At 54.2% G+C, this 9,794-nt stretch overlaps 1 protein-coding gene across 2 annotated transcripts; it reads left to right on the top strand.

Moving 5' to 3' along the window:
- The first annotated feature begins 235 nt into the window (after window positions 1–235).
- On the top strand, window positions 236–8,131 carry LOC112541209 (uncharacterized). Of its 2 annotated transcripts, XR_003085242.2 has the most exons (7): window positions 236–1,327; window positions 2,307–2,435; window positions 3,447–3,569; window positions 3,786–3,866; window positions 5,994–6,091; window positions 6,616–6,763; window positions 8,042–8,131. XR_003085242.2 is itself a non-coding variant. In XM_025169637.2 (6 exons), exons 1-5 carry the CDS (start codon window positions 1,169–1,171, stop codon window positions 6,760–6,762), a joined length of 639 nt encoding a protein of 212 aa, XP_025025405.1. In that variant the 5' UTR covers window positions 236–1,168; the 3' UTR covers window position 6,763; window positions 8,042–8,131. The 2 variants fall into 2 exon arrangements, 1 of the variants encoding a protein (XP_025025405.1); XM_025169637.2 differs by lacking the exon at window positions 5,994–6,091.
- The last annotated feature ends 1,663 nt before the right edge of the window (window positions 8,132–9,794 follow it).

The following is a 9,794-nucleotide window of genomic DNA, read 5'->3' as shown; positions in this document are numbered from 1 at the left end:
CCTTCCCTAGTAAATTTTACAAATATTTAGATTCACCTCCTGCCTCCTTTTCATCAAGAGCTTCCAGAAGTACCTGTGGGGAGCCCTGCTCTGACTTGGCCTGATGTCTCTCCCCACATTCCTTCTCCGTGGCTTGAGCATTTCTCTACGTCCGTGATCTGAAACGATCCACGTGCATGGCTGGAGAAAAACTACATAAAAAAAGAGACCAGACCAGCTTTCCAGGTATGGGGGCTAATGTCGACCACACTCGTTGAGGAAGCTGAGAACCAACTCATCTGCCCGGAGGCCTTCTGGGCTGCTGATAGTCTAGGTGGGCGATCGTTTTTTGAAGAAATGCAGCATCGTTGCCCACTGGCAGCGTTTGTCTTGCTCATGCCATAGCAAAGTCTTCCTCAAGCGCAGCTCAACTCCTGGCCCCCAGGTGGACGTGTCCAGGTAGCTTTCTCTGTAGCAGGACGCAAGCGGTCTTCCTCCGTTATCTTCTTTCAACTTCCCAGTCTATCCTCCAGCCCTGGGGTTTCCTGGTGGTGTCTCATCCAAGTATCATCCAGTCTCAGGCCAGCCGGTGCTGGCACGTGCTGTGGCTGCTCTGCCCGGGCCCTCGGCTACACTCCTCCTTTCAGAGGAGAACTTCGCTCCGCTCCTTTGCGATCCCACCCCTCATCCAGCCCCGGAGCCCCTGAGAGGGGCAGCCATTTGGAGGCAGAGACGGGCGAGGTGGGGGTTGTGGTGGCAGCTTCCCCCACCTCTCCTGACCCCACTGAGCAGCGACCCCAGGCGGCCTGCTCCGGCCAACCTGCTGCCTGGGGGTGGCCCCTGCCTGCCCTCCTCCAGGCAATTAATTGGCCAGCCACGTGGCACGGGGAAGCGGCGCCCCGTTATCTCGCTCAGGCAGCCAAAGATCTGGGCCAGCCGCTTTCTTTCTGTTTCTGGAGTTTGCCCTTCCTTGGTCTGCCCCCGCCATTACCTTGCTCTCAGGGCCACCTTCTCCCCCACGGGCCTTTCGCTTCTGGAGGTCAAATGGAGAACCCCCACAGGCAGCACCCTCAGGTTCCTCTGCCTCCCGAGCCCATCCTCCTTCTGGGACGCTGGCTAATTTTTAACAGCTGGCCGGCTGGCCGGCCAGACCTCCTCCCCATCCCCTCCTCTCCGGCTCTCTCTGGGGATGCTCCGGCCAGAGCAGAGGTCTTGGAGAGGCCCTCGTGTGAGTCCCCCCGGGATGGGCTCCCAGCTGCTGTGGGGCTTGGCGGCTGCCTGCGCTCTTGTGGCTGTCGCTGAGCTGCCGGGTGGAGCAGAGGGCACGGAGGCTCCCGGGCAGACACAGGTTGGTGCGATCCAGAGCGCGGGAACACGGGACCGAGGACTTTTCTCCCCTCATCGGCTGCATCCTCAGCCCATCTGTACCCCGGTTACTGAATTTGCCCTTTTCTGGGTTGGGGGGGTTCTCACAACGTGCTGGACCCCACCCAGAAAGACACAACCAAGGGGAGCACTTGCCAAGCCTTAGTATGAGCACCAGGCCTCCACGTGCCTTCATTTCTTCCATTAAATGCACAGAATATGAATGCGCGTGATTTCAGTTCCAGGCGTGCTGGAGGGGAGGTAGAATGCATGAAATGCTGGTTTCTGATGAACACTGTTAACTTTCGGTTGCTGCGCGTTCGAGATGCTTGGTAGTAACTGTTTCTGGGGAGACAGTCAACCTCCCCAGGTTAACCCCGCTTAACAGCAAGGAGAATGTGGATCTGATCTCTCACTACACCGTTCAGCTTTTAACAACAACAGCAACAAATAATAATAATATAGGCTGGAACTTGAATTTCCAAAGAACACTGGAAAAAATGTGATTGTTTTTGTCTCTTTGTACTGTGTTATTCCTTGATGGATATAAACACGCTACTACTATTAATATTAATAACCATAACAATACTACAACCCTCTCTTTATTTTTAAAATAAAAGAAAATTGGGAGCGAGAGTGGTGAAGAGGTTAAGAGAGCCGCAGGGACATCGGAGACTTGGGTTCGAAGCTCTCCAGATGACCTCCTCTCAGCCCAACCGGCCTTACACGACCGTTGTCACAGGAGAAATGGGGGAAGGAAGTCCTGGGCACGTTGCCTTGAGCTCCTGGAGGAAAGGCGACAGGGCGTAAAACAAATCACTTCTTTAAGAAGTAGAGACGTTGGGCACTGTGACGTCAGAGACCTTAACACCGTTGCGGCAACCTGTGCTGAGCGGCGGTTGGACTACATGACCTCAGAGGTCCCTTCCAGTCCATGCCCCTATGGCCTCTCCATCCCACAGGGCGACCTCAGCGAGGGGGACACGGGAGCTCTCCGGACCACCCGGACCACTCAGCACCAGAAGAAGCCGTGGAGGCCTTACCGGGCTGGCAGCCTTTCGGCTCTTAGCAGGGGGCTGGTGAAGACCACGGTGAGTGCCTGGGCTGTTGTGGGACGCGGTCCCTCCCGCGGTTCCTGAGCTGCTGGGGGTGCCTCTGGGAACCAGCCCTCAGCACGGCAGGGCTCAGCGTTCGGGGAGGTAGATTACCGGGCCTCCGAATCCAGCAGGTCCTGGACTGGCCGTCCACCCACAGCACCCAAAGAGCCTCCCTCCGCCCTCTGCGCCAGAGTCTCCGTCCTCCGTCCCTGAGACGTTTCCAGATCCTGCAGATTTAGAAAGAACCAGTTTTGCGTTACCGTCAGTGGTGAGCTGCTGGCTCCAAAGAGATAAAAGGATAAGAACCTGCAAGATGCAGTTGATTATCTGGATCAAGGGGATCCAGCTTCTGACTTGCAGGGTTTATCATGGCTTTTTCCAGATTCTTGTGTTCTACCACCGATTGGAACCTGGTGCAAAAGGCCCCCATTGGAATTAAACCATTCAGAACCCAGGAATCTCTGAGTGGAACTCAGGGCCCTTCAACCCAAAAATCAACCCTTTTCTCAAACTTTCCTCATTTCAGAAGGATAGGTGGCAGGGGCATTGTGTTCGTGATCAAAGCCACCTTACATCTGAAAGTCTGAGTTGGTACAGACTTACCTTTCGCCCACCCTTACTCCTGTCTGCCACTGGGAAAAAATTTTATTCGGCAGCTTCTGAAAAAGGAAATCAGGTGTGCCCAGGGACGTCAATGGAGAAATCCAGGGTTAATTTTAGCATAGCTGTGATTTGACTCCAGTGTAAGGGAGAAAAAAACATATGTATAAATGTCAGATCCTGCCAATGAAATTTCTAATGGAAATGATTTACAATGGTTATAAACCACTTGGGGTTGCTAAAACCATGGGATATACATTTCTTACAGTAAGAAATCATTTTAATAAATAACAGAGAAGCCAATGCTCTGTGCATCTCAAGTTGGGAGAGACTCTGACTAGATAGAGTGGCTTTTGACAGCCCTGCAGGGTAGCGCTCTCATCACACGTCTGTTGTCCTGCCCAGGGCACTTCCCGGGAGGAGGGAGAAGGAAGCGCCCACCGCCAGGCGAGAGGGGCCGGTGCCAGGAGAGCCCCCCGTCTAGGGCACAGCGGGGCTGCGCTGCCCAACCACATGGCAAGCAGAGAGGTGAGAGTTTCTGGGGGCTGCCACGTGGTACCTCCAGTCAGTGTTTGCTTTTAGGGCAAAACCAAGTGGCCACATTAACGTGGCTGCCGTGCAGTCTGAGTCGGCAGAAGAACTTCAGCTGCCCTGCTCTGAGCCCTGTTCTGCCATAGGAACAAAGTTGGCCCTCTATTTATTTTATTTTTATTGATTAAATTTGTGTCACTGCTTTCCTTACAGATTAAATGTGTCACAAAGCGTGGAAAGCGATTGGTGGATTCCTCTGGCTTTGTTTCCCCTCCGGCCAAGTGTCACCCGCAGGTGGGAAGACCAACCACTAACCCCTCGGGCATGTTGGGGGGGGTGAGCATCGGTGGTGCTTGGAATGGCACTTTTACCCACGGGTTACTTTGAGTACTTTGGTGGGCTGTGAGCACAGGGGCACTTCACGTTGGGACCTGTCAGGCTATTTCTGAATGTGGGTCTAGTGCTCTTCTGAAGGAGCACTAAACTCACGTTTAAAAATACCCTGGCCGGCAGGCCGCAGATGCAGAGGAGGAGTTCAGGGTGAACGGAGAGACCGTGGCTGGATACAAGCGAGTTCCATCTGTACGTGGCAATGGCCGGGATGGGGGGGGTGACAAAGGACCCCAGTTCTGTCCCTGTGGCCAGGAGCACCGGGAGCTGGTGCACGGTGGCGGAGGACTCGCGACTGGGACTGGCCTGTGCCCAATGGCATCACTCCTCATAATGGCACCTGGTGCTGCCAAAGCCAGAATCAGGAAGGTAAAATGATCCAGCAAAGAAACAAAGGGGATAAAAGGAATAGCCACGTGAAACCCTTTTTCACAGCCGGGGAAAGCTATAGTGCGAGCCTGGCGACCGAACCAGCCGCAGGACCAAAGCTCTTTGGGCAAGGCGCTGGACCCGCGCTTGAAAAGCAGTTTGGTGCTGTTTCAAAAGGGGGCCGGAGCCAGGTTTATAAGGAGCCCACATAAGTCCTGAGAAGCCCCACCGCGTGGGACCTAGGCAGAGGCCTCTCCTGCAGCCCGAGGCCAAATGGCCACTGAGGGCGAGCCCGGACAGGAGGGGAGGGGGAATGCCCGAGCCAGCCCCAAAGGGCCGGCATGCCTGCAGAGCCCAGCCCTGGGGGAGCCCTGGGGGGAGGCGGAGATGGAGGCCCTGTGATGAGGACACGGCAGGTCGGGACGTGAAGGTGAGCTCTTAGGCTCAGGCCCCACCGGGGGTGGGGTGGGGGGAGGATTCAGGCTTGGCAACGGCCGCCTCCCATCGTGATTTCTAGCCTCTTCTGCCGTCCCCCAACCGCTGAAGAGGAGATCAAAAAGCTGACCTCCTTCTTCTTGATGGTGGCAGAAGACTGCAAAGCCGCCCGGAGTATCTGCAGAGAAGGTCAAAAAAGTCAAGGTGTGCAACTGAAGCACTGCTCCTTTTGTGTGTGTGGCACTTAAATTCACAAGTGAGGGTCTTACTCATAATGCCTTAAATCTTACCTCTCTCCCCACTGACTTTAGGCTTCCATTTAAAATCAACCTTGCTCTTTTTTTCCTTGTTAAAGGCAACTACAACAGAGCAAAGACAAAACCCTTTAGGAAATCTGGGCTCCCAGTTTTAAAATAAATGTACCATGTGGTTTGGACTGAACAGCTGCTTAGATCTGGGCAAACCTTTGCACCAAGAAAAATGGTGCACCAGCAACTACATGTCTGGTTTCCACTTTCCTCTTCTTGCACAGAACCATAGTAGTGTCCCCCCTTTTGTGGGATCACACAACGACTCCCAGGTGGGAATCCAGGCGGAAGCAGTGGACAAAGCGGGTCCTGCCACTCCTCGGGGTCATTGCTCTTCCCCTTCCAACGGTTTTTAACTCAAGACTGCCTTCCTGTCATCTAAATCAATCTTTCTCAACCTTGGCCCCTTTAAGATGTGGACTTCAACTCCCAGAATTCCCCAGCCAGCAAGGCTGGCTGGGGAATTCTGGGAGTTGAAGTCCACACATCTTAAAGGGGCCAAGGTTAAGAAACACTGATCTAAATCCACTATTTTGCATCCTGCACCCTGGAACAAGAGACACAAATCTTTCTGGGGTGACATCTTCCCAGGTATCTGAAGAGTCCTATTATCTCCCCCCTCCCTGGATCATCTTTCATCTTTTTAAACATATCCAGCTCTGGGGGGGGGGGGGTGTCTCACTGTGGGGTGAAAAAAGTCAAGATGGTGCCCACAACTGTACAGTCAAAGCCCCACTGCATTTTTATGCGCATTGCAGCACACATAAGGAACGGGGCTTCAGTTGAGCAGTTCCAGCTGCCATCTTGACTTTTTGACCCCTCCGTGGACACCCCAGTCCAGTTACTTCCATGACCATCTCAAGGACTTGGTTTCTATTCTCCTGGCCATCTTTATTGCCCATCTTTGAATCTGTTCTAGTTTCTCTGAAGAGTGCAGTCCCCAGAACTGGAGACCCTAATCCAGCGGTCAGGAAGAGATGACTAAATGAGAACAAAATGAAACTGTTGCTTCCTCTGGTATGGAAACCAGGCTCCTACTGAGCCACCCAAAATCGCCTTTGCCTTTTCTGCAGCCAGAACACACTGCTGGCTTATCTTCATTTCTCAAGCAATGCTCTTTCAAGATCTTTTCCCAGCTGCTTTGGCCAGGGATCCTCCAACCTACCTCTGTGCATTTCATTTTGGCTTCCTAACTTTCAGCTGCATTCATGACATCACAGCATTGTTGCCATGCCCCCGTGCCTCAGAATAATTGTTTAAAAAAGAAAGAATCCACAAACAAGTTTTACTGTAAATCAGTTCACACATTGCCATCCAAGAGATGTTCACAACTAAAAGAATATCCTTTGCACTCTCTCTCTCTCTCTCTCTTAATTCAGTAGCCAACAAGGAAATAGTCTTTCAATCAAATGTCTTTAAATGTGAGGGAAACTCAACCTCTGATGGAGGAACTGGCAGGTTCCAAAGATGAGGGGCCACCCTGGAGAAGGCCCTGCGTGGACAGTCCTGACTACAAAGCTCATCTCTCCACCTTCTTCCAGGCAGGGTTCTTTTCTGGGACGAGGTCCGGCCGCCGCCATGAAGCCGATGTTCCCCACGGCCGCTGCCAAGGCTGCGGCAAGACGGCCTATACAGCTGGTTTCTTCCTTGGGAAGAAAGGAGAGGGGACCAGGGTCTCCAGACTGTGAGGTAAGGAAGCCCTGGTTTCAGGGGACATGGTTATGTGGGGACCGCAGTCCTGGCCCCTCTCCATACCGTGTGATTGACAGGGGGTAACCGTTGGATTTCCTCCCCCCTTTCCTATGCGCCAAGGGGACCTGCGTCTCCCACTTCGTGCCAGCTGCTGGAGCCAAGAGGTCTGTGCAGCAGATCCTCTCCCTGGATTGGATCTCTCTCTGAAGACCCGGTTTTGCCACCAAGCCTGGGCCCTGGTACTGCGGGTGGATCCGTTTCTTGGACGTCTCCTATGTTGCTCGGCTGCTATTTTTTGTGATGCGTGGTTTCGTTTCCTGCTTTGCTGTTTTAATTGTCAGCCACCAGAGTCATGCGCTTGAGATGGTTGGCCGTATAAATGTAATGAACGAACGAATATTTCCCGCTGTAAGAGCATAAGAACATGAGCCGTGCCCCGGCCCACCCAGTCCAGCCGTCGGTTCTCCCAGTGATCAACCCACTGCCCAGAGAAGCCCGCTGGTCTCCCAGCAGAAGGCTTTAGAGGCCGTCCTGCTGCCCCCAAGGCTGAGAGCCACGGATCCCCAGGTCTTCCATGAATGGGCCCCACCCTGTTCTGAAGCCAGCCAAGCTGGTAGCCACTGTCTCCTGCCTTGGCTTGGTCCTCCCCTCGCCCCCAGTCCCCCCTCTGCCACCAAAAGCAGCCTTGCTCTTCCGGGTCACTCATGGGAACGTCTGGGTAAAGACCACAAGCGGGCCCCTTTCCGGGGGGAGAGAGCAGGGAGGGTCTTTGAGCAAAGCCAGGGGCAGCGGTCATTCCAAGGGTGGTAAAGCGGAGAGGGGAGATACCCCTATCTTCTCATCCATCGAAGGGGGAGCTACCGTCCGCTTTCCCTTAAGCTGTCAGAGGAGAGAAATTCAGGCGTTACATTATGTCCGCTCCCGTGGACAGGTTTATATGACTGCCATCCCTTCTTGGAAGGGAGGGGACAATTCTCTATTTTTACACAGTACATACCCTGTGGGCAGGGGGGTGGGGGTTCAATTACACTGACCACCGGGGGGCAGTGCGGGACCGGCTTCGTCCTATCTGGGCGTCGTCAGGCGCAGGTGGGCAAGTGGCCGCCTTTAGCCTTCCCCACATCCTTGGGGCCAAAGAGCAGCTCAGAACCATGGGAACAGTTACCCCAAAGCAGACAACGGTGCAGCTGAGTGACCCTAACCCGAAAAAGGCATCAGGAGGGCCCGGCTGGAGTTACCTTCCGTTGGTGATTCTTCGGCTTCTCTCTCTAACAGTCGCTGGAATCTTTCCTGCTGCGGAGTTGAGAGGAAGAGACGGAGGGAATCAGGCGATGCTGCTGCTGCTGCTGCTGCTGCTGCTGCTGCTGCTGCTGCTGCTGCTGCTGCAAGATCACTGTGGGCACGGGGTCCATGCGCCCGCTTGGCCAAGTCCGATCTCCGGGAACCAGCCGCCCTCCGCAGCGCACAGCGCCACCCGAGATTCCCTCCGGGGCAGAAGCATCCCGTTAAAGGCTTCATCCTCATGTTCTCAGGGCTGTCTGCAGGGTGGGGTCAAAAGTCAAGATGGTGGCCACCACAGTGCAGTCAAAGCTCTGGACACTTCTTATGTGCATCGCCGCCATCTTGACTTTTTTGACCATGCCCTGCAGAACCCCTATCCATTCTCAAGGTGTGCTTCAAGACATTTTAAAACAAAAAAGTGTTTCTCTTAAACTTTTACAGGTTGTATCTGGCCACCTCTTAAAGTGGTGAGCTTTTGATTTTGCTGTTAAATAAAAAGCGTCAGTCCGCATTTATGAGTCGGTGTATTTGACGGGGGAAACCGGGAAGTGGAGACGGAGGGTGAAGGATCGGCTTGGAATCTGGGGAAATACAGAGAAAACGCGAGATGTCGGTGGGCCGCTTTTGAATTCCTCACCACCAGGATGGCAGCTAAGTTAGTGGGTAAAAGGTAAAAATAAAGCATCCCCTGAGTCAAGCTTGACTTTGTCCTTTCCTGGTGGTGCCCCATCCAAGTCCTAACTAGAACCAACCGTGCCTTGCTGGTCCAGATCAGCCACATGCTACCACCAAGCTTGCAGAACTCGTGTGTAGAGAAGAGCAAACTACAACCTCACATTAAAATAGAGGAACCTTCTCAGAGTTGCAGCAGGTTTGCAAATGTTTTTGCAAAATAAAGCGGCATCTTAAAGATTAATGCAGTTATTATTACATGGATGTTCATAAATCCTCATCTACTTCATCAGCCTCCCTGATGTTCGAGAGCAGGTCAGAACGACAGCAGGAGTGGAATCTGTTCAAGAGGGTTCAACTCAGCTGGCCCTGGCAAAGGGAGGCGGAAGAGAGCGGGCACCCTGGCCGCCCAGTAGCTCAGCTCAGGAAGGTGGCCTCCGCTGGGACCTTGGTGCAGAGGGGGCACAATGTGCCTCTGGAGAGCGAGGGTCCATAAGCCCACCCTCCAAAATCAGTCCTGCTCCTCCCTATCTTTGTGTATGCCTGGGTCCTCCTAGCAGAGGACCCCCTTCCGCTTCAGCCAGAGTCCGACAGCCGCTGGCAGTTGGCGAGGGAGCCCGCCAGCTGAAGCCCAGCATCCTGGCTCTGCTGCAAGTCCCCACGGAGAGGAAGTGCCCCTCCCCTCCCCTCCCCTCCCCTCCCCCCAGCTTCCGATGCCTTTCTCCCATTTCCAGCCGGCTTTTCTGCCCCAACATCTGCGGCATCTCCCTGGTGGAGCCCTGGAAGGTTCTCCGCGGGAGGGGAGGCCGGAAAAGGAGGGGCAGCCCAGCTGTGTCCCTCTGGCAGCAGCCATTTCGTCCTGGGGAAGATGCCGGGACTGTCCTCTTGGTCATGGGCCACTTAGGGTCATTTCAAGAAGCAACATTTGGGGGGGTGCAACCCACCTGTGGGGCACTTTCTGGGAGAAAGGCCAGCTCTGGCTCACCCTTGGCGGCTGGCGCTGATTTGGAGGGTCTCCTCTCTGTAGTCTGTTGCTTTTGGGCCACTGCCCCACGGAGCTTCCTACCGAGTCAGG

The sequence above is a fragment of the Python bivittatus genome, unplaced genomic scaffold (genome assembly GCF_059951505.1).
Source record: "Python bivittatus isolate LINGU-HERP-01145 unplaced genomic scaffold, Pbiv_v1 ctg000610_np1212, whole genome shotgun sequence".
NCBI lineage: Eukaryota > Metazoa > Chordata > Lepidosauria > Squamata > Pythonidae > Python > Python bivittatus.
Note: the sequence above shows the minus strand (reverse complement) of the source record. Positions and strands in the feature narration are given on the sequence as shown.